This window comes from Rhinopithecus roxellana, chromosome 6, assembly GCF_007565055.1.
Source record: "Rhinopithecus roxellana isolate Shanxi Qingling chromosome 6, ASM756505v1, whole genome shotgun sequence".
NCBI lineage: Eukaryota > Metazoa > Chordata > Mammalia > Primates > Cercopithecidae > Rhinopithecus > Rhinopithecus roxellana.
The window spans coordinates 120173257-120200531 of NC_044554.1; the positions used below are offsets into that span (position 1 = coordinate 120173257).

Genomic DNA, 27275 nt, shown 5'->3' on the forward strand with positions numbered 1-27275 from the left:
GTTATCCTCCTGCTTCATCCTCCCAAGTAGCTGGGACTACAGGTGTGTGCCATAAATTTATTTAAAAATTTAAATAAATATTTAAAAAATTATTTTGTAGAGACAGGGTCTTACTATATTGCCCAGAGTGGTCTTGAACTCCCAGCCTCATGGAATCATCCCGCTTCAGCCTCTGAAAGTCCTAGGATTATAGGCGTGAGCCATTTATGCCCAGCCAGTTTTCTTTTTTCTAATTGGAGCTTGGCAAGTAGAGGGAAAGGTACTAGGGAAATAGCTTTAGTTTTGAGTAGGTGTCAGTAGCTAACTGAAGAAAAAGCAAAACGAAATAGGTAGTAAAAATGAGAAAGGGAGAGAGGGAAGAAGAAAAAAATATGGATGTTGGAAAGTTGTTGTATGTCTCTCTGGATAGCTCAGAAGTATCAGGTGTGGTTATTGCCTCAGTTGGCTTTTGTAAGCATGAAAAAGCCAGGGGCGATTTCAACTACCATTTCTGACCATCATCAACCACAAATTTTAGGCAATTTGTTAGAATTGTTTAAAAATGTTGTTAATAGTTGTTGGGTACCTGGAAGACTTCAGAGAAAGTAATCACTTTTGTATATATTATTAATTGTGTATAATAGAAATTAAATTCTTTGGGATGTACAGGTAAGATACCAAGCTATGTGAAGCATAGCTGTTATCCAAGTCATGTCCCTTTGAAATACTTGGAATTTGAAGAACAGGACATGCAGCTTATGTTATAACTAATTTGCGAGCAATATATGGCAAGATAATCTTTTCCTATTTTCTAAATTCTGAGTGCATTGAAAGTTGAAAGCAAAGGACAAAAGCTTCCTTTGTTCATGGCCCATATTCCAGTATATTTTTCTGAAACTGCCAATATCTTCTGATTAGTACTTTCATTTTTTTATTTGGTTACCAAACACTATTGTATTATTTCTATATGAAAGGTTTTAAGAAAACTGTAGTATAATTTTCTTAAGAAAAAAGACATGATTATAAGCTAAAATATGCCTTCAGTTTTGTGTGCTACAAATTGAAGGAGATTGAGAATATTTTAAATCAAGGGCATACATTGAGTAAAAGCTTATGACTTTGGATGGATTTGAAACATGATTAAATGACACAGTACATAAAAGTCCTGAGTCAAGTGAATGCTAATGGGGGAAATAAAGACTGTATAAAAATTGAACCTCTGTTTTGAAAACAAATCTTTCCAGGAAGTGGTAGTGGGGTCAAGAGAAATTGTTAGAACAATAAAATGAGCACATATGACCTTCCTTTCCTATAAAAATATGAAACCAGAAAACTCCCTCATGATTTCTTCATGTTACTTAGAATAGTGTGTATTTCAGAACTTTTCCATTTAATATTTTTGGATGACAGTTGTCTTTAAGTAACTGAAACTGAGGATGGGGGGAAGGGATGCTTAAAACCCTAGATAGTACCAAACCCTATATATATTATGTTTTTTTCTATCTATACACAGCTATGATAAAGTTTATAAATTAGGCACAGTAAGAGATGAATAATATTAAATTGGACCAATTATAACAATATATTGTAATAAAAGCTATGTTAAATATGGTCTCCCTTCAAAATATCTTTACTGATTATGTGAGCTGATAAAATGCCTACATGATAAGATCATGTGAGGTGAATGACATAGGCATTGTAACGTACCTGGTATTAGGCTACTGCTGACCTTCTGCCAATACCTCAGGAGAATATTTTGCTTTGGGTGATCCTGGATCATCAAGCCATGATGTCAGGATCAGATGATATCTACCCATGGTGAATGGGAGAGTAGCATATACAGCGTGGATACACTGGACAAAGAGATGATTCACCTCCTGGCAGGATGGAATGAGATTTCCTCATGTTATTTAGAATAGTGTGTATTTCTGAACTTTTCCATTTAATATTTTTGGGCCACAGTTGACTGTAAGTAACAAACTAAGGATGGCGGGGGGTGGGGGGGCGGCAAGGAAGGACTACAGTAAATACAAGTTTATAATACCTCATCAAAAACTCAACAAAAAATTTCTATTTAAAACTGTGAAAAAAATTAGTGGTGATGGTAGGAGCAGGTGGTAGGCATGGTAAGAGACAAAGATTTAAAGCACCTTAATGCAGTTATGGGCAAACGCCTTTATTCTATTAATTGGCCAATTCTTCTGTAAATCCTCTTCCCTCTCTTCTTCCTTCTCCCTCTTCACTAAGTAGCTTTATTCAAGAATCTTAGAAGCAGATGTGCTATCAAATTTGATGATGCACTACAAATTTCTAACAGTTTGTAAAGTGACATCTCACTGTTTAATTTACTCAGAACCTTCTTCCCTTCCTTTATTACTTTGCTAGGGCTGCTGTAACAAAGTACAGCACACTAGGTGGCTTAAACAATGAAATTTATTATCTCACATTTCTTGAGCCTGGAAGTCCAAGATCAAGGTATTGGCAGAGCTGGTTGCATCTGAGGGCCATGAGAGAGAATCTGGTTCATGCTTCTAGCCTAGCTTCTGGTGATTTGGGGCCAGTTTTTGGCATTTCTTGTTTTGTAGAAGCATCATCCCAATCTCTGCCTTCATCTATACATGGCGTTCTCTTTGTGTGTGTGGTTGTCACCAAATTTACCCTTTTTATAAGGACATCAGTCAGATTACGGCCCACCCTAATGACATCATTTTTTTTTTTTTTTTTTTTTTTTTTTTTTTTTGAGACGGAGTCTTGCTCTGCCGCCCAGGCTAGAGTGCAGTGGCCGTCTCTCAGCTCACTGCAAGCTCCGCCTCTCGGGTTCAAGCCATTCTCCTGTCTCAGCCTCCCGAGTAGCTGGGACTACAGGCGCCCGCCTCGTCGCCCGGCTAGTTTTTTTTTGTATTTTTTAGTAGAGACGGGGTTTCACCATATTAGCCAGGATGGTCTCGATCTCCTGACCTCGTGATCCGCCCGTCTCGGCCTCCCAAAGTGCTGGGATTACAGGCTTGAGCCACCGCGCCCGGCCTGACATCATTTTAACTTGATTACCTCTATAAAGACATTATCTCCAAATATGGTTGGATTCTGAGGTAATGTTGATTAGGACTTCAACATACAATTTTTGAGGGATACATAAAACTTAACACTTCCCTATTTGATGTGGTTTGAATGCTCCCTCCAGATCTCATGTTGAAATGTGATTCCCAGTGTTGGAGGTAGGCCCTGGTGGGAGGTGATTGGATCATGGGGGCAAATCCTTCATGAATAGCTTAGCACTATCCTCTTGGTGATGAGTGAGTTCTTGCTCAGTTTACATGAGATCTGGTTGTTTAAAAGAATCCGGGACCTCCCCCTTCTCTCTCTTGTTCCCACTCTCACCATGCAACATACTTGCTCCCCGTCACCTTCCAGCATGATTGTAAGCTTCCTGAGGCCTCACCAGAAGCAGATGCCAGCACTATGCTTCATATAAAGCCTGCAGAAGCCCAGTCTCAGATTTTTTATAGTAATTCAAAAACAAACTGTTTTCCCCTTTTACTTCTCAACTAGCAGTGATAATATACTTTGCAATTACATTTTCCAATTTTGCAATTAATAGATAGTTTTTTTTATTTGACAGGCTTTTTTTAAAAAGTATATGGGGAGTAATTTTTATTAATCTGTATTTGAATTTCAGTCATGGACTTGGAAATGCTCTGGTGAGATATGACTAACAGAAAGGGAACAATATCTGCGAGTTAGTTTACATTTTGGAGTTTATGAATTGTGTAAAGCTTAGAGAAGACACAAATATTCAGAGAAGGGTGAATGTATGTAAGATCTGGGTTAAAAAAATAGTGTAAGGCCATTCCAAGTTCAGGAATACCTGACATGAGCATTTAGAGTAAATCTTAGAGACGGAAATCTAAAATAAGGAGATGGGCCTGAGTTTATAGAGTTCTGAGCAATGACAGCAACCTTTTAGGAAGTCCACCACTTAATACTTCTTGATTTGGGGCATATTAATTACTCTGCATCTCAGTTTCTCTGCTGGTAATGTGGGGTTGTTGGAATTAAATAATCTGTGAAAAAGAGCCCACTGCTTAGTATGTAATAAGGTTTTCTGTTTTAAATTTAAAATAATAGACTGGACGCGATGGCTCACACCTACAACTGCAGCACTTTGGGAGGGCAGATCACTTGAGGTCAGGAGTTTGAGACCAGCCTGGCCAACATGGTAAAATCCTATCTCTACTAAAAATACAAAAATTAGCCAGGCATGGTGGCACACACCTGTAATCCCAGCTACTCAGGAGACTGAGGCAGGAGAATCGCTTGAACCCGGGAGGCGAAGGTTGCTGTGAGCCAAGTTTGCGCCACTAAACTCCAGCTTGGGTGGCAGAACAAGACTGTCTCAAAAAAACAAAACAAAACAAAAATGTTGAATAATAATAAATTACTGGATTTTCTATTATTTTAAATTCACCATTACCTATGGAAATTGTTGCACCTATCTTGATCTAAGGAGGTGAGGCCTTGAATAAAATTGTGGTAATTATTTGTAGTGAATAAAGGGCAAGTGGATATTTCAAAGGAAGAATCAAAAGAATGTTTCCTCAGTAACTGACCCTAATGAGTTGGAGATATGTGAGCTCTCTGACCAAGAATTAAAAGTAGTAAAGAGATTCAAGGAACTCCAAGATAACACAGAAAAGCAATTCAGAAACTTATTAGATAAATGTAACAAAGATTTAAATGTTAAACAAATCTTGGAACTGAGAAATACGTTTGCTAAACTGAAAAATTCAGCAGAGTGGATCAAGCAGAAGAATCAGTGAACTTGGGCCATTTGAAAATACACAGAGGAGAAAAAAGAAAAGAGTGAAAGGCAATGAAGATCACCATTTGGGAGTAAAGATATCTGAGGGGAAAAAATCACCTAGAAGATATAGAAAATTACCTCCAAAGACCAAATCTAAGAATTATTGGTGTTCCAGAGGGAGTTGAGCAAGAGCAGGGGTAGAAAACTTATTCAAAGAAATAATAACAAAACTTGAGAAAGAGATAAATATCCAGGTCCCGGAAGGTTAGGGAACACCAAACAGATTCAGTGCAAAAAAGATTACCACAAGGCATGTAATAATCAAACTCTCAAAGGTCAGGGACAAAGAGAATCCTAAAAGCAGCAAAATAAAATAAGCAAATAACATAAAGGAGTTCCAGTTCATCTTGCAACAGACTTCTCAACAGAAACCATATAGGCCAAGACTTGTCAACAGAAACCATATAGGCCAGGAGGGAGTACAGTGACATTTTCAAAGTGCTGAATGAAAAAAAACCTGTCATCCAAGTATACTGGAACCAGAAGTAATCCTTCAAATATGAAGGAGAGATATGTCCTTTCCCAGAATACCACCAAATCCATCTTACAAGAAATGCTAAAGGAAGTTCTGCAATCTGCAAGAAAAAAACACTAACCATGCAGAAAAAAACCCTAACACATTTGAAGATATAAAATTCACTGGTAAAATGAAGTACACAGACAAATCCAGAATATGCTAGTATTGTAATTTTGGTGTGCAGTTTATTTATAACTCTAGTATAAAGCCCAAAAGTCAACTCTATCAAAAACAATAATAGCTACAGCAACCTGTTAAGAGGTAGGCAATATAAAAATAGGTAAATTGAGATAACTAAAAGTCAAAATATGTGGGACATGGAGTATACAAGTTTTTTTTTTTTTTTTCACTTTTTTTGTGATCTAAGTTGTCATATTAAAATAACATTTTTGGTAAACCTCATGGTAATCTCACACAACAACCTGTAATAGACTTATTAAAAATGAAAAGCAACTAATTAAAACATACAATGAGAGAAAATCATTTACCTATAAAGGAAGATAGGAAGAAAGAGAGGACTTACAAAACAACCATAAAACAAGCAAAAAAATGACAGTACTTATCAAATAATAACTCTGAATGTAAACAGATACAATTTTCCAATGAAAAGGCATAGAATGGCTGAATGGATATGAAACAAAGTATATTCTGCCACTTCACCTATGAGGACGCACATGGTGAAAGGGATGGGGTGGAAAAAGATATTCCATGTAGCTGGAAACCAAGAAAGAACAGGAGTAGCTATACTTAAATCAGATAAAATGGACTACAAATCAAAGACTGAAAAGAGACAAAGAAGGTCACTATATAATGATAAAGAGATCAATTCAGAAAGAGGATATAACATTACAAATATCTCTGCATCCAACACTGGAGGTCCCAGATATATAAAGCAAACATTAATAGATCTAAAGGGAGAAATGGACAGCAATACGGTAATAGTAGGGTATGGGAACTCCCTGCGCTCAATAATGAACAGATCATCCAGACAGAGAATCAGCGAAGAAGCATTGGAGTGAAACTGAAAATTAGGCCGAAAAATGTATCTGATGAAGCAATATTGGTTGCCCTGGAGCCTCCAGAACTGAAAAAGAGCTGCAAGTGTGTGCTGCTATGAACATCTTTCCAGAGCCTTTTCTGCACAGCTGGTATTGGCGTCATACCAAAAGCAGTGTTCATCAAACTAGAGATTAAAAATCAAAATTCATTTTTGCGATAATGACAAATGCCCTGGACCTGACACACATGCACTCGTGTGAGACAAGGCCCATAGGTATCCCCACCTTCCCTCTCCCAGCTCTAGTTAATTTTGAATAATTGTGTATTGTCAGAAAAGTGATTAGTATTAGTTTTTGTTTTGTTGTTCCAAAAAATTTTTTTATTTTTTTAATTTAATTTTTTGTTTAAAAGCAAGGCATGCTGTGTTGACTCTATAACAGACTAATTTGAATTGTTAAAACTGCTCCCTGGTTGTATTCTGGAGAGTAATCTGGGACATTTTAGTGAGTTTTTCCCCCTCTTTTTTGGGAGGGAGAGTATGGGAGGGGTTTGATTTTTAGTCTTGTTTATTTAACCAATGGATAGCCTTAAGGGGAGGAGGACAGATTGATTCCACATTTCCACTTCTTAGATCTCATTTAGAAAACATGTTCTCAATTTGGTGCTCTTAGGAAGAAGTATAGTAAATGCTTCATTTAATAAAGTGCTACTTTTTGAAAGTTGCCTTTTCTCTCTACCCTTGAATAGATCCAGAATTTGATGATACTCATGAAAGTGTGTGGAACCTGTCTTGTCCCTCCTCTTTTCTAGTATGCACTATATATGTGACTGTGACTTTCAAAGACATTTGTTTGCCATTTCCTGATTTGGGGGGAAATTAATTCCTAACTTCTTTCACTAATAAATGAAGAAAAATATTGCACCTTTGAAATACACTAACTGGATTGAATATGTACTTTTTTTTTTGGGATGGAGTCTCACTCTGTCACCAGGTTGGAGTGCAGTGGCACCATCTTGGCTCACTGCAACCTCCACCTCCCGGGTTCAAGCACTTCTCCTGCCTCAGCCTCCCCAGTAGCTGGGACTACAGTGTATGCCACCACACCTGGCTAATTTTTGTATTTTTAGTAGAGATGAGGTTGCACCATGTTGGCCAGGATGGTCTCAATCTCTTGACCTCATGATCCGCCTGCCTCGGCCTCCCAGAATATGTAATTTAAAATAAATTTTTCTGTCAGTCATTGTCTTATATCCTTAGCATAGATTTGCAACTCAGTAGTATATTTTATTCCTAGAATGAAGCTGGAGACCCGGTATGTATAGGAAATATGAGAGGTGGTGCTAGAAGACATCTATGGAATGATCCACATCCTTTCAAGTTATGAGACTGAAGGCCTACTCCATTAAGAAGCTGGGGGTGAGGTGAGGGTGAGGAGAACACTTAACAGCATTGGGAACAGTCAGGGAATCCCCTTATTTCTGTTTCACATATGAGGAACCGTAGAGCAGCCAGATGAGGCTCTCTAGTTTAATAAAATCATGGAAAGAGTCTTAAGAAGGCTCTTCATAAGTGTTAGTAGGGATTTATCAGCTTGTTTTTGTTTGAGTTCCCAATTTCTAAAAATGTTTAGGTAATCTTTTCCTTTCCCCAATCCTAATTCTTATAGATTCATTAGTGTTGAATCAATGATTTATCATGTCTCAACTCTTTATATATACATTCTTTTCAGATGTATTACATTAAAAAAAGCCCTATGCATACACACATACACACACACCAGACTGAACCATGAAGAAATAGAAAGCCTCAATAAACCAATAATGAGTTAAAAAAAAAAAATCTCCTATCAATAAATAAAAAATAAGCCCAGGACCTGATGGCTTCACTGCTGAATTCTACTCAGCATTTCAAGAACTAACGCCAGTTCTACTCAAACTGTTCAAAAAGATTGAAGAGGAGAGAAAACATCCAAACCCATTTATGAAGCCAGAATTCCCCTGATACCAAAACCAGACAAGGACAGAATGAAACAAGAAAACTATAGGCCAATATCACTAATGAATATACATGTAAAAATTCTCAACAAATTTTGAGATACTGGCAAACCAAATTCAACAATATGTTAAAGGCTGGGTGCAGTGACTCATGCCTGTAATCCCAGCACTTTGGGAGGCTGAAGCAAGAAGACCACTTGAGGTCAGGAGTTCAAGACCAGACTGGCCAACTTGGTGAAAACCCATCTCTACTAAAATACAAAAATCAGCTGGGCATGGTGGTTCATGCCTATAATCCCAGCTACTTGGGAGGCTGAGGCAGGAGAATGGCTTGAACCTGGGAGGTGGAGGTTGCAGTGAGCCAAGATCACGCCACTGCACTCTAGCCTGGGCGACAGAGCAAAACTCTTTCTCAAAACAAAACATTATAAAGATCACTCACCATAATCAAGTGGGATTCATTACAGGTATGCAAGGATGGTTCAATACATGCAAATCAATAAATGTGATACACGACATTAACAGAACCAAGAACAAAAACCATATGATTATTTAAATAGATACTAAACAACCACTTGATAAAATTCACATCCCCTTTTGATTAAAAAATAAAAAACCTCATCAAATTGGGTATAGAAGGAACATAACTCAAAATAATAAAGGCCATGTATGACAAACCCATAGTTAACATCATACTGAACAGGGAAATACCAAAGGCCTTTTCTCTAAGATCTAGAACATGACAAGGATTCCCACTTTCACCACTTTTATTCAATATAGTACTGGAAGTCCTAGCCAGTGCAATTACGCAAAGGAAGGAAAGAGCATCTAAATTGGAAAGGAAGAAGTTGAATTAGCCTTGTTTACAGATGACATGATGTTTTACTTAGAAAAATCCACCAAAAAACTATTAGAACTAATAAACAAATTTAGTAAAGATGCAATATACAAAATTAACTTACAAAAATCAGTAGCATGTATATATGCCAAAAGCAAATGATTGAAAAAGAAATCAAGAATGGAATTTTATTTATAATAGCTCCAAAGAATATAAAACACCTAGCAATTAATTTAACTGAAGATGTGAAAGATCCATACAAGGAAAACTATGAAACACTGATGAAAAATTGAAGAGGACACACAAAAAAATGGAAAGATATTCCATGTTCATGGATTGAAAATATTGTGAACATGAGACTAACCACCGCTATTGACAGATTCAGTGCAATCCCTATCAAAATACTAATGGCATTTTTCACAGAAATTTAAAAAATTCTAAAATTTATATCAAACCACAAAAGACCCTGAATAGCCGAAGCAATCCTGAGCAAAAAGACCACAGCTGGAGACATCACATTACCTGACTTCAAAATTTACTATAAAGGCATAATAACCAAAACAGCATGGTACTGGCTTAAAAAACACACACAGAGGCCAATGGAACAGAATAAAGAACCCAGATATAAACCCATGCATTTACAGCCAATTCATCTTTGACAAAGGCACCAAGAACGTACAATGGAGAAAGGACAGTCTTTTCAATAAATGATGCCGGAAAATTGGATATTCATATGTTGAAGAATGAAACTAGACCTGTATCTCTCACAATATACAAAAATCAAATATAAATGGATTAAAGACTTAAACCTAAAACGTGAAACTATGAAACTACTAGAAAAAAACATTGGAGAAACCCTCCAGGACATTGGTCTTGGACACAAGGATTTTTTGTGTAAGACCTTAAAAGCACAATCAATATAAGCAAAAATAAATAGGATTATATCAAGCTAAAATGCTCTGCACAGCAAGGGAAACAATCAACAAAGTGAAGAGACAACCCACAGAGTGGGAGAAAATGTTTGCGATCTACCCATCTGACAAGGGATTAATAACAATAACATATAAGGAGCTCAAACAACAGCAAACACACATACACATACACACACACAACCTGATTAAAATATGGGCAAAAGATCTGAATAGACATTTCTCAAAAGAAGACATGCAAATGGCCAACAGGTATATGAAAAAATGCTCAACATCACTACTCATTAGAGAAATGCAAATCAAAACTGCAGTATCTCTTCCCAGTTAAAATGACTTTTATCTAAAAGGCAATAATAGATGTTGGCAAGGATGAGGCAAAAGGGAAACTCTTGTACATTGTTGATGGGGATGCAAATTAGTACAGCCACTATGGAGAATAGTATAGAGTTTCCAAAAAAGCTAAAAATAGTACTACCATATGATCCAGTAGTTTCACTACTGGGTATATATCCAAAAGAAAGGAAATCAATATATTGGAAAAACATCAATACACTTATGTGTATTGTAGCACTATTCACAATGGTCAAAATACGAAATCAACCTAAATGCTCATCAGTGGATGAATGGATAAGGAAAATGTGCTATATTTACACAATGGAACATTATTCAACTATTACAAAAGAATCAAATCCTCATTTGCAGCAACATGGATGGAACTAGAAGCCATTATGTGAAATAAGCCAAGCACAGAAAGACAAATAACACGTTTTCACTCATGCGGGACATAGAAAAGTGAATCTCTAGATCCTTGAGGAATTGCCATACTCTTTTCCATAATGGTTGAACCAGTTTACAATCCCACCAACAGTGTAAAAGTGTTCCTATTTCTCCACATCCTCTCCAGCACCTGTTGTTTCCTGACTTTTTAATGATTGCCATTCTAACTGGTGTGAGATGGTATCTCATTGTGGTTTTGATTTGCATTTCTCTGATGGCGAGTGATGATGAGCATTTTTTCATGTGTCTGTTGGCTGTATGAATGTCTTCTTTTGAGAAATGTCTGTTCATATCCTTTTCCCACTTTTTGATGGGGTTGTTTGTTTTTTTTCTTGTAAATTTGTTTGAGTTCTTTGTAGGTTCTGGATATCAGCCCTTTGTCAGATGAGTAGATTGCAAAAATTTTCTCCCATTCTGTAGGTTGCCTGTTCACTCTGATGGTAGTTTCTTTTGCTGTGCAGAAGCTCTTTAGTTTAATGACCATATGACCCAGCCATCCCACTACTGGGTATATACCCAAAGGATTATAAATCATGGTGCTATAAAGACACATGCACACGTATGTTTATTGTGGCACTATTCATAATAGCAAAGACTTGGAATCAACCCAAATGTCCATCAGTGACAGACTGGATTAAGAAAATGTGGCACATATACACCATGGATAAAAGGATGAGTTTGCATCCTTTTTAGGGACATGGATGCAGCTGGAAACCATCATTCTTAGCAAACTATCACAAGAACAGAAATCCAAACACTGCATGTTCTCACTCATAGGTGGGAACTGAACAATGAGATCACTTGGACTCGGGAAGGGGAACATCACAAACCGGAGCCTATCATGGGGAGGGGGGAGGGGGGAGGGATTGCATTGGGAGTTATACCTGATATAAATGACGAATTGATGGGTGCAGCACACCAACATGGCACAAGTATACATATGTAACAAACCTGCACGTTATGCACATGTACCCTAGAACTTAAAGTAGAATAATAAAAAAATAAAAAATTAAAAAAAAAAAAAAGAAAGAAACGTGAATCTCATGAAAATAGAGAGTAGGGTGGTGGTCACCAGAGACCGGGAAGGGTAGAATAGAAGAGGGGTTTGAAAAGAAGTTGATTGGTGGGTACAAATATATGGTTTGATAGAAGAACTGAGACCTAATGTTAGATCAGTATGGTGACCATAGTTTACAGTCATGTGTTGTATATCTCAAAATAGCTAGAAGAGAATTTAAATGGTTCTAGCATAAAGATAAATATTTAAGGTGATGAATATCCCAAGTACACTGATTTGATCTTTACAAATTATATGAATGTATTATATGATCATATCTACTTCTAAACACTATGTACATCTATCACACATCAGTAAAAAAGGAAAAAACAAAAAACCCTGCTGACATCCTGATTTTAGCCCAGTGAGACCTGTGTCAGATTTTTGACCTCCAGAATTGTAAGATAATAAATTTATTATGTTTTAAGCCTTTCAGTTTGTGATAATTTGTCACAGCAGCAATAGAAAGCTAACACAGTGACCAAATGGGAATATCGGTAGAATTTTGGTGGTGAATGGTACATGGCAATGAATTTAAGATTTGACTTTCTCTTTAAAGAATCTCTACTGAGAAAAACAGGAAAGACAGGATTGTTAATTGCAGATCTAAATTCTTATCTAAAGTATTTTTGAGAATTATATTCCAATTATTTAACTACTGAACTCCAACAGGGTATTTAAGTATTCTGTTCCATCTTTGCTATGCCAGAAGCAGGCATTTTAGACCCCAGCTTGAACAGTAAGTCTAGGAATAGGGTTGTCTTTCCTTCCTTTTTGTGCTGTGATTTTTTAAATTATTGTAATCAATTGTCTGTACCTCCCAGCTAAAGTCCTCTAATCAGGCAGCATTCATCAGTGATTGGGAAATAAGTTATAAAATGATTTTGTACATAGTTGTTTGATTCAATTCAGCTTTATAGATGAGAGAACTGAAGTTCAGAGGAAATAAGTGATTATCCTTTGTCACATTGCTATTATCCATCTGCTATTGCCAGAGCTGGCCTGGAGCCCAGAAATCTTTTCACCACCCAGTGCTATCTTTCTTCCTCATTATTACATTTCCCGGTCTGGCTTTGGGATTGGATTGCTTCTGGCCTTAGATAACCTTATCTATCCTCTAAAGCAGTATCACACATAAGAAGGAGGTAGCGGTGGAGTGATAGTAGCCTCTCTACCCTCCCTTTTTGAAAAGTCTCTGACAAATAGTCTGATTGTTACTAGAGCAACACAAAATGGAAAATTCTAATAGCAAACATATAGTCATTATGTGTCAGACACTGTTGTAGCCATCTCTATGGTAATTGATTTAATCCTCATCACAATTTTCTGATGTAGATACACTGTTACAGATGAGACCTTGAGGCACAAAGGGGTTACCTCACTTGCCCAAGGTTATACTTACTTGGGATGGGTGCCGTCCTTTTGTATAAACTATGATACTTTTTCTCCTTTTTATTTTGAAAAATTTCTAAGATACAGAGATTTGAAGGAATAGTACAAGAAACACCCACAAACGTATTCTTCATGAATCAATTATACACTTTGCCACATTTTATATCCATTTGTGTGTGTGTGTGTGTGTGTGATCATTTCGAAGTAGTAGGCATCACAACACTTCAGCATCTTTTATTTTTTAAAAACTCAATGATTGTTATTTAGGACTTTGGAATCCTTTAGTTTAATTCAAATATTCATTCACTAATGCAGGACTTCACATTCGAGAGAAGCCAACAGAAAGGGACAGGACAGTAGAAATTGTGTGGGAGAGTAAAATTAGTTCAAATGTCTAATAGCTAGCTATATATTCTGTACTTTAGCTATATTAGGTCCCTCAATTTTCAAGACAACAGTATGATGTGGGTGATCTTATCCCCATTTTAACAGATAACCTCCAGCCATAGAGAGATAACTTGCCCAGGGCCACCCAATCAATACACAGCAAAGCCCCATACAAATCTGGGCTGTTTCGTTCTAGACTTTGAGCTCTTTTCTACTTTGTGCCTAGATAAACCTTTGAGGGGAAACAAAAAATCCAGATTTAAGAATTTTTGCTAACCTTCTTAAGGGCAAGTCACCTTCACTGGGGAATATTTACTTAGGTACCCAACTCAAAACTACTTTTAGTTTTGTTTCGTTTGGCCTTTTTTTTTTCTTTAATCGATAACCCAATTCTAGACAGAACATAAGGTGCAAGAGAAATCCGAGGAGGTGGAGGGGGAAAAACGGAAAGGCAGGAGGTGGTCGCAGGATGTTGCCTGCGGCTGGCAGCCCAGTGGATTCTGGGAATTGTAGTCCCAGCCATCCAGGGCATTGCCGTTCAGGGCCACGGGAGAACCTGACTGCGCTCCCAGAAGCCTCCGGTGTGCCTCTCTGGGAACGCACTTCCTGGGACGCTGAGAGGGAGACGCTCCAAGAGGCTCCTCAGTGTGGGCGAGTAAAATGCCCTGCGTGTGAGAAGCAGGTAGGTGTGGTCAAGATGTTCCGATTTCTGGGTCTTTTGCATAAGTAACTGAGGATTTTATGTAAAATAGCTAAATCCAGGGGAATTGGGAGCATTGAAAAACGCTCACCACATCTGTGGATGTGAAAATTGAGTAGGTATTTGGTAAGGCTTTAAAAAATTATTTTGTACACAGGAGTATGGAAATGTCGAGGTGTGTTGCCGGAACCGCCAAGGGTTGGTGGCTTTGCTGGCGCGGGATTGTGGGGGAGCCCAAGCTGCTATTTTTGAATAACCAGCTGATGCTGGTTGTGTAATGATGACCTGCTTGCGGTTCAAACCCACTCAGTGTTGCAGGGATGGGCTAGCTCTCACTGAGAGCGTTAACAGTCGCTGTTGCGGTCTCTCTCCATTGGCTCTAAATAGTGGGGCATTTTTTTCTTTCTGCCAGGTCTGCGTCTACTAAGCACAGGGCTCTTCGAAAAGAGGGAGGAGGAGAGGAGGCGGAGGGGGGCGGAGGGGGATGCGGATTGCCCTGGGAGCTTGTTTTGCTTTCCTGTAAGTTCTATGTTCCCGGCCTAGTAAGGGGCCCATAGCCACGGGAAAGGTCAGACTTGGTGACCTCACTTAAGATGATTGCCCAAGGAGTCTATGTGTGTTATTAATTGTAAAGCGATTTCCTCTGACTTTGGAGTGAGCAATTATGCTTGATATCAACTCAAGAAACACATTTGGGGCGGGGGAGGGGTTGTGGGGGACTTGACTGAAATCTCCGAGCAGCCAGTTGTAGAGGGCATTCTACATAATGATCATAATAGGGCTAGTGATGAACGCCTCAATCCAGGAAACTCTCAGGCGCACATAATAATGAGTTTCCATTCTCATCTTACCTGTTTGAGATAAATGGTATTTGAAGAGGAAATGGCTAATGTTTAAAGTAGATATATAGAAGCATCTTCAAATGGCAGGTTGAGTCATTGGTGGAACTATTTTTTTAAAGCATTCTAGTTGCAAATTTCAGGATGCAGAATTCAGATCAATTTTGTCTGGTCTTGTTGTCAGTGTCCTTTTTTAAAAATGTAAAAGAAAATTTATTTTGCTTCCAAGACAACTGCACAATCTTTCCCCACCTTATCCTTTCACCATAGTCATGAAAATGATCTAAAACATTCATTAAATATCAATCATATATTCCCAAGACAGCAAAGTTTTTTTCGTCCCCATTTCTCCTATATTCTCAAGTCACAAAATGAGTTAATTTTTTCCTTCTATTTCTACGTATTTTTCTATATTCTCTATATTTCTCATATATAATGCATGAATTAAGGAATAAACAGCCTTTTAATTTTTATTTTTGTATTATTTGAGACAGATCATTGCTGTCATCCAGGCTGGAGTGCAGTGGCATGATCATGACTCACTGTGGCCTCAAACTCCTGGGCTCAAGTGATCCTCCCGGGTCACCCTCCCAAGAAGCTGGGACAACAGGTGTGCACCATCACACCTGGCTAATTATTATTATTATTATTATTTATTTGATTTTATTTTTCTGAGCCAGAGTCTCCCTCTGCCGCCCATGCTGGAGTGCAGTGGTGCAATCTTGGCTCACTGTAACCTCCGCCTCCCAGGTCCAAGCGGTTCTTGTGCCTTAGCCTCCCAAGTAACTGGGACTATAGGCATGAGCCACCATGCCCGGCTAATTTTTGTATTTTTAGGAGAGATGGGGTTTTGCCATGTTGGCCAGGCTGGTCTTGAACTCCAGCTCAAGTGATCATCCCGCCTTAGCTTCCCAAAGTGTTGGAATTACAGATGTAAGCCACTGCACCCCTGCTCAACTGCCTTTTTAAAAATTTACTATCTGCCCTTTTTAGTATAACATTTCATTGGTTTTAGGTGATTACTAATCATTTCTTCTAATTCATGGGAATTCAAGCAGAGCTTTTAGAGAAGTACCGTGTTAATTTGGAGTATTTTTCCTATTTCTTTAGGCTCAGATTATTGCTACTGTGTATTCAGATCTGCATGTGTTTCTTCTAAGCTGAATAAAGCTGTTTTGGAACTGTCAGGTACCTCAAAGGGTAAGTACGTCCTTTAATTATATCTTATTTCCCTCCCTCCTGCTACCATGTCTGCCAACAATGACTATTTTTTTTTTCTCTTGTTCAACAAAATAAATGTATAGGACAGACCTCTCTTGTGAGTGCAATGATTGATGACTTACAGTTTCTCAGAAAACCCAAATTATAGGTAGAAGGAACTCTCAGTGTTACCATCAAGAATTAAGTTAGGGCTGGGCATGATGGCTCAGCCCTGTAATTGCAGCACTTTGAGAGGCTGAGGTGGAAGGATCCCTTGAGTCTGGGAGTTTGAGACCATCCTGGGCAACATAGCGAGATCCTGTTTGTATGAGAAAATTTTAAAAAATATCTCACACCAGTTAGAATGGCAATCATAAAAAAGTCAGGAAACAACAGGTGCTGGAGAGGATGTGGAGAAATAGGAACACTTTTACACTGTTGGTGGGATTGTAAACTAGTTCAACCATTATGGAAAATAGTATGGCGATTCCTCAAGGATCTAGAACTAGAAGTACCATATGACCCAGCCATCCCATTACTGGGTATATACCCAAAGGATTATAAATCATGCTGCTATAAAGACACATGCACACGTATGTTCATTGCAGCACTATTCACAATAGCAAAGACTTGGAATCATCCCAAATGTCCATCAGTGACAGCCTGGATTAAGAAAATGTGGCACATATACACCATGGAATACTATGCAGCCATAAAAAAGGATGAGTTTGTGTCCTTTGTAGGGACATGGATGCAGCTGGAAACCATCATTCTCAGCAAACTATCGCAAGAACAGAAAACCAAACACTGCATGTTCTCACTCATAGGTGGGAACTGAACAATGAGATCACTTGGACTCGGGAAGGGGAACATCACACACCGGGCCTATTATGGGGAGTGGCGGGAGGGATTGCATTGGGAGTTATACCTGATGTAAACGACGAGTTGATGGGTGCTGACGAGTTGATGGGTGCAGCACACCAACATGGCACAAGTATACATATGTAACCTGCACGTTATGCACATGTACCCTAGAACTTAAAGTATAATAATAATTAAAAAAAAAAAAAAATTAGCCAGGTGTGGTGGCACATGCCTATAGCCCCAGCTACTCCGGAAGCTGAGGTGGGAGGATTGCTTGAGCCTGGGAGGTTGAGGCTGCAGTGAGCCATGATTGCACCACTGCACTCCAGCCTGGGTGAGAAAGCAAGACCCTGTCTCAAAAAAATAGAAGCCAGCTGCTACTAGACATATGTACTCTTGTAACTCTCCTGTAACTATAACTCAGAATTGTGCCTGGAAAAAATAGTGCAGGGTCTATGAGATCTGTGACTTCCTAAAGCACTTAGCCACTGTTCCTGCTCCAGCCTTCTTTAAATTCTATTCAAAACCATAGAAAATATATACTTTGAAAATATTTTTATTTGAAATTATGTCTTTGATAACATTTAATTGTGTACCAAATTTTATCTTCTTTTCTGAAAGTCACGGTGGAACAGAGGGTCAAATGACAAATCTGAAGTGGTTATTTGAAATAGAGTCTATATTTGATTTGGTCAGTGTCTCCAAAGAGAATGTTCTGTCCTTCTTGTTATATGACTATAACCATCTGTGGTCATTTGCTGAGGGTCCAGAAGAAAGTATGTTTCTAGTTGAAAAAAGTAAATAAGCCTGCTAATAATCATTACTGACTTACATTTCTGACCGTATTCTGGTTTACAAAGGACTTTGCTATTCATGATTTTACTACTTTGTGGTACACTTTACAGATGAAAAATTTGAGGTTCAGAGGACATAAGTGACTTGTCCAGTTTGTAGATGATAGGTTCTGAGTGGTATTCAGGTCTTTGGTCTCCGGGACAACAATACCAAGCAGCTTCCTAGATGGAAACAACAGACATACTTATGTGTATGTACAACGTAGCTCAAAGCTGTCATTCAGCTAGTACTCATGACTGCTTGTCAGATTTGTTAAAGTGTTCTTAGCCTTGCACATTTTCCACAGTCCCTAATTCGGGATTTTCACATGGCAAAAAGATGTTTTTTTCTCCATTAAAAAACATATATATTGTTTAGCTTTACTAAATATTAATTTGATATATTAACCACTCTTAAGAGAAGTATGTCTAATTCATGACATACCTGTTAAGCTGAAAACAGAAGAATCAACACTGGAACAATGGACTTTTTGTTTTTGAAATGGAGTCTCGGGGTTTCATCGTATTGGCCAGGCTGGTCTCGAACTCCTGACCTTGTGATCTGCCTGCCTCGGCCTTCTAAAGTTCTGGGATTACAGGCACAAGCCACCGCGCCCGGCCAGGAATAATTGACTTTCAAAGCATTGTTGAAGTTAGCCAGTGTTGCTAAACCTAGATATGTATTCCTAGAAGCATAGTCTGCATGTGGGTACCTAAGGATGGCCTCGTCTTTGCTAAGAACAGGTTTCTGGGGGAAGAAAATGAATGTTGTTTTGTAAAATGGGAGAGTCTTTTGGCCAAAAAGGAGAAAGCAGGGGCACAGTCTAGAAGCAGTCTGGATGTATCAGAATGCAGGGTGGTGTGAATTGTCCCAAATGAAGTGAATGGAACTGAGACTAAATTTCTGTCTGTATTCTGACTAGAGTTATACAGAACCTCCATTTGTTTGCTCATTCATTCAGAAAATAATTGAGTGCCTTTTATGTGCCAATATAGGACACAGTGAACAAAACAAAGGGATCTCTGTCCTGGAATTCACAGTCTGATGGGAAAGAAAACAACACTGAACAAGGAATTATAAGAATGATCACTGCTACAGAAGAAAAAGTGCAAAAGTGCTACCACAGCATATAACCAGGGGTGGGGGGAGGTTTAGGGCAAGCCTCCCTGGACACTAGAAGAATGAGTAAATATTAGCTAAGCAAATAATAGGTTGGAATTAAGAAAGTTCTAGGAGAAAGACCATGAGGGAAGACCCTTAACCGAATTAGAAAGTGGAAAATTTGGGAAGTTAACAGAAAGGTGGTGTGGCTACATAGACTGTAGTGTGTAGGGTGGAAGAGTGGCACATAAGAAGGTTGAGAATTTGGTAGGAATCAGGTGGTGTAAGCTATGGGGAGGATTTGAAACTTTAGAGACTTTATTCTGTGGGAAATGGGAACTTATTGAATGGTAAGAAATGGAATGGCGGATGAGGTTTGCATTTGAAAAAAATTATTGTGGATTAAAACTAAATGACACAGGACAAGAGTAGTCTTTTTACCCTTGCAAGTATGAACAAATCCTAATCTGGAAGTCAGCATTATCTTTGTTTTAAAACATCAAACATATTCTTTCCCTAAACTATCCTATAAAATTTTACTTTAGGCATAGTGGCTTACTTTTGTAATCCCAGCCCTTTGAAAGGCTGAGGTTGGGGGATTGCTTGAGCCCAAGAAGTCAAGACCAGCCTGGGCAACATAGCAAGACCCCATCTACAGAAAACTTAAAAGTTAGCCTGGCATGGTGGCATGCACCTGTAATCCCAGCTACTCAGGAGGCTGAGGCAGGAGGATTACTTGAGCCCAGGATCTCAGCCCACTGAAATCTAGTGAGCTGTGATCATGCCCTGCACTCCAGCTTGGGTGATAGAGTAAGACCCTGTCTTAAAATAAATTACTTTCTCTTTCTCGTGGGATATATAACTTATCAAACCATAAGCATGTGAAATTAAGAACAGGGCATAAAAGTGAAGTAGCCAAAAGAAGCTACAAGGAGCTAGACATTAATTCCAGCATCAGGCCAAAATTTAGCTTAAGAATTAAGGCTAATAGTACTTCCCTTCTGACAAAGTGCCATGGTATCCTTGTTGACTCTGTATAGATAGGCCTTTGTCCATCCCTGAGATCTGAGCTAAAAATGCTTCATCAAAGGCAATTTCAGAGAACTAATATAATATTTGTATTGATATGATGCAGATTACAGTTAAAAGCACTTCATACTGAAATATATATTGCCCCACCTCTCTTCATTAATGTCATTTGATAGTCTATAGGCTAAGAATTACAGAAATTTATTTTTCTTAATAATTAATTTTCTTTCTTTCTTTTTTTTTTTTTTGTAGAGATGGGGTCTTGCTATGTTACCCAACCTGGTCTCAAACTCCTGGGCTCAAGCTATCCTCCCACCTCAGCCTCCCCAAGTGCTGGGATTACAGGCATGAGCCATAGCACCTGGCCTGGAATTTATTAATAATAGAGTTATACATCCTGATCTTGTTTCTCACTCCATTTACGTTTCAGGAATCAGTGTTACAGGGCAGTTCGATTGGAGAAATCTCAATTACATTGAAATTCCAATTATTTCTATACTACTTCTGTTTTTTGTTGCTGTTTGTTTGTTTTGAGACAGAGTCTTGTGCTCTGTCACCCAGGCTGGAGTGCAGTGGTGTGATCTAGGCTCACTGCAACCTCCACCTCTTGGTTTCAAGCGACTCTCCTGCCTCAGCCTCTTGAGTAGCTGGGATTATAGGCATGTGCCACCATGCCTGGCTAGTTTTTTTGTTTTTATTAGAGACGGGGTTTCACCATGTTGACCAGGCTGGTCTCAAACTCCTGACCTTAAGTAATCTGCCCGCCTTGGCCTCCCAAAGTGCTGGGATTATAGGCATGAGCCAATTCGCCCAGGCAGTATACTGCTTCTGAAAGCAAGAAGGAATTGTGATTGCATTAGGACTTTGAGTGGGTTATCTGAAGACTTCTGAAGCTTGAAAGAAACAGGGGGAACCTTTTTCTTATGTCTTCACAACTTTAATCAAATCCTTATTCTCCTTCATTTCTCAGTCTTTAACTCCTGGCTGATAAATTTTTATGAACAGGTACGTTATTCACTTTGCTTAACACCTAACAATAATCACTTGATATGTAGTAATTATACAGTTGATTCACCACCAGCACTTTAAGTTTACGTAAAACAGCTGTTTCTTTCCACAAGTCTGTCTGTAGACACATTGGGAGCAAGGTTCAGGTCTCAGTGGTCTTGGTGTTTTTCCAGGGTCTAAGTTTACATAAAACAGCTGTTTCTTTCCACAAGTCTGTCTATAGACACATTGGGAGCAAGGTCCAGGTCTCAGTGGTCTTGGTGTTTTTCCAGGGCCTAACAGAGTGTTTTGTGTATGCTAGACACTCAGCACGATATAAGTACTTGTTGAATAAATGATTGCTTCTTACTAATAACTACTTCCTTGTACAGTTCTTCATTACCAGTGGCCCACCTTTGTGAGTTACTGGGGTCTTTGTACAGAGCCCACTACTCGTTTATTCAAATAATCCTAGAATCACTTGTGTGCCAGGCACACAAGTTGTATGGGGGAGATAGATGAATAAGCAAAGACCACCAGAGAGCTGTAGCCTAGAGTTTGGCATCTCTAGTAGCTTTTTCCAGTGCAAACATTCTCAAATCTGTACTAGTTTCCATTGCTGTACTGAGGTGTTTGGTTGCCACAATTAAGCAAGACAACTTTTTCCCAATTTGCATGAAAAAAATACTGTAATTTATCTCTCCCTTTCATAAAATTTTCTTAAACAATTGCTACTTCTAATAATATTGACAGAAGGTAACATAATAAATACTAAACTAATACTAATGGAAAAACTTAGAACTAACCGTGTTTAACTTGAGAGCTTTAAAAATGGTTACTTGTGCTTAAACTCTGATTTTATATTGTACATTTATATATGCTTTGTGTATATTTGAATATATATGTATGTACACATAGGCATTTTTTTGGTTAGCAAAATTATTCTGGCTGGGTGCAGTTGCTCATGCCTATAATGCCAGCTTGTAATTTCAGCACTTTTGGAGGCCAAGGCAGGAAGATTGCTTGAGGCCAGGAGTTAGAGACCAGCCCGGCCAACATGGTGAAACCAGTTCTCTAAAAGAAAGAAAAAAAGAAAGGGAAGAAGAATTGGGTGGTGGAAGGAGGGAGGAGGGCTGATTCACACCTGTAATCTCAGTACTTTGGGAGGCTAACGCTGGTGGATTGCTTGAGCACAGGAGTTTGAGATCAGCCTAGGCAACATGACAAAACCCTGTCTCTACAAAAAAAACAAAAAACAAAAATTAACATAGTGACGTGTGCCTGTGGTCCCAGCTACTCAGGAGGCTGAGGTGGGAGGATCACTTGAGCCTGGTGGGGGGGTCAAGGCTGCAGTGAGCCATGATTGTGTCACTGCACTCTAGCCTGGGCAACAGGGTAAGACTTGTTTCAAAAAAAAAAAAAAGAAAGAAAAAAAAGAAAAAATATTCTTGTATTATATGACTAGATTAAATATGCAAATAACATTGTTTTCTAAAGAACATTGTGCCCTCCCACTGGAATTCATGAGAATCACATTCTAAGCCAGCTTCCTAGCATTTTGGTCATAATTGTCTTTCTGATCCTGAAAGCTTAGAAACAACTTCACCATCCCAGCAGATAATATTTGATTCTGCAAAGGATGATGGAACTATACAGAAATAAAAATTGTTCTCAACCTTGCCCCTTCATCATGCTCTGACCAAAAAAAGTAAACCTTATTGAAGTAGTCTGCTCTATTTCCTCATAGTAGGTATTATAGAAGGCAGAGAAAAAACATTTGAGTCCTGCTTCGAGAGGGAATATCAGATCCTTGAGGAAATTAAAGCTGAATATAATGCAAGCTTTTTATAGTTTGTCATATACAGAAAAAGAACATGGCCTTTTAATTTGTAATGAAAGGCCTGGTGACTGTTTTTCTTATAATAGCATTAATAGAAATAGGTTGTCATTACTTGTAAAATGTTTGCATTCATCTTATATGAACAGTAGTAGTAATAACCAACAAGTGCTGTAGATTTCCCTGAAAAGCACTTGGGTCATCTTGAATCAACAAGGAAGTAATTAAGCAGAATAATTTCAGGGAACAATGTTCTCATCTTTTCATTTGACTGACTCATTGGAGATGAGCTCATTTACTTTTTATAATTTCCTTGTGTGCCTAGTACATAGGAATTAGATCAGTTTGCTTTTTCTTATTTAACATTCATTCAATGAATGTTCTTTGAACTGCTCTGATGTGCCAAGCACTGAGCTGGGTCACTGAATGCTAAGAAGTAGTTAACACTTGGCGTAGCATTTATTATGTTCTAGACATGTTTTAAGCACTCAACATTATATTATCTCATTGAACCCATAGAACAACCCTGCGAGGTTGGCACTGTTATTCTTTCCATTTCACAGATGAAGAAAACGAGGCACAGGGAAGTTCTGAATCTGGCCCAAGGTCAGTGAGCTAGTAAGTGAGGAGATGGGGATTAGAATTCAAGCAGCCTTGCTAAGAGTTGACTCTCAACCATTCCCCTGTTCTGTACTGCTTCTTTCCCTACACCTTTGCCTTTTATGAGCCACCTTCACCCCTGCTGCATGAGCATTTGAGGCTGAATTTGTGGTGTTGGTAGCTAACTGATGATTGATGAGTGCGCCCTTGCTATATGAGTGCCTGACATATACAGAGTGTTTGATATATTGTGTTGAAAGAACGATTATTGACAAACAAGAAGATTGAAGGTGTAATTGTAAGAGATTTTAACATTATCTTGGTTGTTTTTTAATTCTGAAGAAAAATACTGATGACTACAGATTTTAGTTACTCCATTACCCAGTCAGTAATAACCAAATGTGTGTGCACCTGTACTCTGAGGTCATACACACCTGCATGTATATACATTTGTATTGTACGGAGAGGAAACGGGAGAGACTTTCCCTCTTTGCACTGACATTTCATCATTAAATGTTTTGCCAGTTGGCACCACCCTTCCTGCTCTGTTCTGCTATTGTCCCCTCACGATTTATCCTCTTGTGTGTCACTCCCTAGTCTGACTGACAGCACTCCACAAGCTTGCCTGCCATGGGCTGTCGGGATGTCCACGCAGCCACAGTCCTTTCCTTCCTATGTGGAATCGCCTCAGTAGCAGGCCTCTTTGCAGGGACTCTGCTTCCCAACTGGAGAAAATTACGATTGATCACATTCAACAGAAACGAGAAGAACCTGACTGTTTACACAGGCCTGTGGGTGAAATGTGCCCGGTATGACGGGAGCAGTGACTGCCTGATGTACGACACTACTTGGTACTCATCAGTTGACCAGCTGGACCTGCGTGTCCTCCAGTTTGCCCTACCCCTCAGCATGTTGATCGCCATGGGTGCCCTGCTGCTCTGCCTGATTGGAATGTGCAACACTGCCTTTAGGTCCTCGGTGCCCAATATCAAACTGGCCAAGTGTCTGGTCAATAGTGCAGGTTGCCACCTGGTGGCTGGGCTGCTATTTTTCCTGGCAGGTACTGTGAGCCTCTCCCCATCTATCTGGGTCATCTTTTATAACATCCATCTGAACAAGAAGTTTGAGCCAGTTTTTTCATTTGACTATGCAGTGTATGTCACTATTGCTAGTGCTGGGGGCCTGTTTATGACTTCCCTTATACTGTTTATTTGGTATTGTACATGCAAATCTTTGCCTTCTCCTTTCTGGCAACCACTGTACTCCCATCCACCCAGTATGCATACTTACTCACAGCCCTATTCAGCACGCTCTCGCCTCTCTGCCATTGAAATTGACATTCCAGTAGTTTCACACACCACTTAATGGGGAAATAGTTAATTGTTAAAGAAAACTTCTTGTAGCCTCACATTCCCCTTGTGCAAGGAGGTCTTTTGGACCTATATACATTTTCCTTTGTTTTTGACCAATCAATGAAGCCAAATTTGTATGTCCTGGTAGAATGAAGTGCTGCTAGTTTTTATGAGAAGTACATTATATTAAATGTGAATTTTTTTATTTTGCTTCTTATACTGGAAGGAATTTTAGCCTTCATATTGATATCTAATTAATTATTTAAGTGGAAGAGGCCTGCATCACGATTGAGGTAATTTAGAGCAACATGTTAAAGAATCATGGTTAGCAGAAGCTGTTGTATACAATCTTTATGAATATTTCAGTGTGTATTTTTCTTTTTCTATAAGACCTTTAACTGCAAAGAAAAGGCAGTTTCAAATATAAGAAATTTATTTCAGGTAAGGGTAATATTTTAATAGTAGTCAATAATCTAGCTTAAGGCTGTAACTCTTCTCTCTCGGGGTTAATTGTATGAATAGGTGTCAGTATGTTGAAGATTACTTTCTTTTGTGACTTTCTTCTACCTCATGCCAGTGTTTAAAAGTAAAATGTATTTTAAATGATGTTAGACTAAGACCACCATTCTAAATATCACCTACTTATGGATAACATATAATAATTTTTAACATTAATGATTCCATAAATTGTGTTATTGGGATTAGAATGTGCTTTATGACAGGTTAGTGTTTCCTCTGAGGCAGAGAACCCTTTTTTGGAGATATCATCCATCAAACAGTACTCATGCCCATATACAATCTCTTAGTGGCTAAGTAAATAAAAGGGCCATAATTGTTTGTTCTCTTTCAGACATAATTTAGTAGGGGACAAGAAGTCTGTTCTTCAGTGACTACAATAGAGATTTACTCTGGTGACTGCCTTTTGAGTTATGGGTGATGTAAGGTATGGCTTTGCCATAACCTTGATTCATTCACCCTTGATTCATTTCCCACCCCTGTCACTGATTATTTCCTTGAGCATATATCTCTGCCTAACACTTTAGTAGGTGCTATAGAGGATACATGAAAAGTATGAGATCTGGTCCCATCCAGTAAGACATTTTAATAGAGAAGATCAAAATGTTACCTGACGGTTGGGGAATAGTCTGACTTCATTGGCAGTTGGCCTTAACTTCTTAATCATTGATCCAGGAATATTTCAACCAGAGACACAACTTTCGGGCAGACAGACAAATTGTACAACACCAACAATATCCTGGACCTTGAAATTCTGTTTACTTCAGTCCATTGTATCCTTTAGGTACCTGTGCTAGCCTAGATTTTGTAATAGCACTGATTTATGAGAATGGGCAAAAGTGGTAGAGAAATTGTTCCCTCTCTACTTCTGAAAGTATGATGATGTATTAAGGATGGAGGAGTTATTTTTGATGAGGTAACAATTAGATGAAAACCATGTTAAAACTGAGATGAACACTTAGAAATTCAGGGATATTGGGTCTTTAGCCTTATGAATTTGAGCTGCTTATTTAATTGGTGTAATTTGCTACATATTAGTACTATATTCATAAGGATTTTTTATTAACCATTACAGATTTTACAAACAGCTAGTTATATGATAAACAGATTATTATGCCTTTTTGCAATTCTGAATATGATTCTAGTATTTGTGTAGATGTATTTGGTACTTTTTCCCCTAATTCCAACACTAGTTTATATATATATATATCAAATAAATCTAGTTGTATACATTTTTAAATGCTGTCAGTAGAAAGCACACAAGGTTATGATTTTTTTTTTTTTTTTTTTTTTTTTTTTTTTTTTTTTTTTTTTTTTGAGACGGAGTCTCGCTCTGTCGCCCAGGCTGGAGTGCAGTGGCCGGATCTCAGCTCACTGCAAGCTCCGCCTCCCGGGTTCACGCCATTCTCCTGCCTCAGCCTCCCGAGTAGCTGAGACTACAGGCGCCCGCCACCTCGCCCGGCTAATTTTTTGTATTTTTTAGTAGAGACGGGATTTCACCGTGTTAGCCAGGATGGTCTCTATCTCCTGACCTCGTGATCCGCCCGTCTCGGCTCCCAAAGTGCTGGGATTACAGGCTTGAGCCACCGCGCCCGGCCAAGCTTATGATTTTTTAAATTACTGGCTTCTGATTTCTTTCACTTCTGATCCTTTTCATTTTTCTTAGCTGTAGCTGAGTCTTGATC

At 38.6% G+C, this 27275-nt stretch overlaps 1 protein-coding gene across 6 annotated transcripts; it reads left to right on the forward strand.

Moving 5' to 3' along the window:
• Nucleotides 1–26844, forward strand: CLDN12 (claudin 12). Of its 6 annotated transcripts, none has more exons than XM_030932369.1 (5): nt 14214–14413; nt 16381–16470; nt 21269–21303; nt 23686–23740; nt 24320–26844. In XM_030932369.1, the coding sequence occupies exon 5, from the start codon at nt 24353–24355 to the stop codon at nt 25085–25087; it is 735 nt and encodes a 244-aa protein (XP_030788229.1). In that variant the 5' UTR covers nt 14214–14413; nt 16381–16470; nt 21269–21303; nt 23686–23740; nt 24320–24352; the 3' UTR covers nt 25088–26844. The 6 variants fall into 6 exon arrangements, 5 of the variants coding, with proteins under 5 accessions (XP_030788230.1, XP_010352956.1, XP_030788229.1 ...); XM_030932368.1 differs by having other exon boundaries at nt 23686–23728; XR_004057944.1 differs by lacking the exon at nt 24320–26844 and having other exon boundaries at nt 14205–14413; nt 23686–24297.
• Nucleotides 26845–27275: the final 431 nt, after the last annotated feature.

Coding starts and splice junctions, on each gene's coding strand:
- CLDN12 (XM_030932370.1), top strand. CDS start 24,353: ATGGGCTGTCGGGATGTCCACGCAGCCACAGTCCTTTCCTTCCTATGT.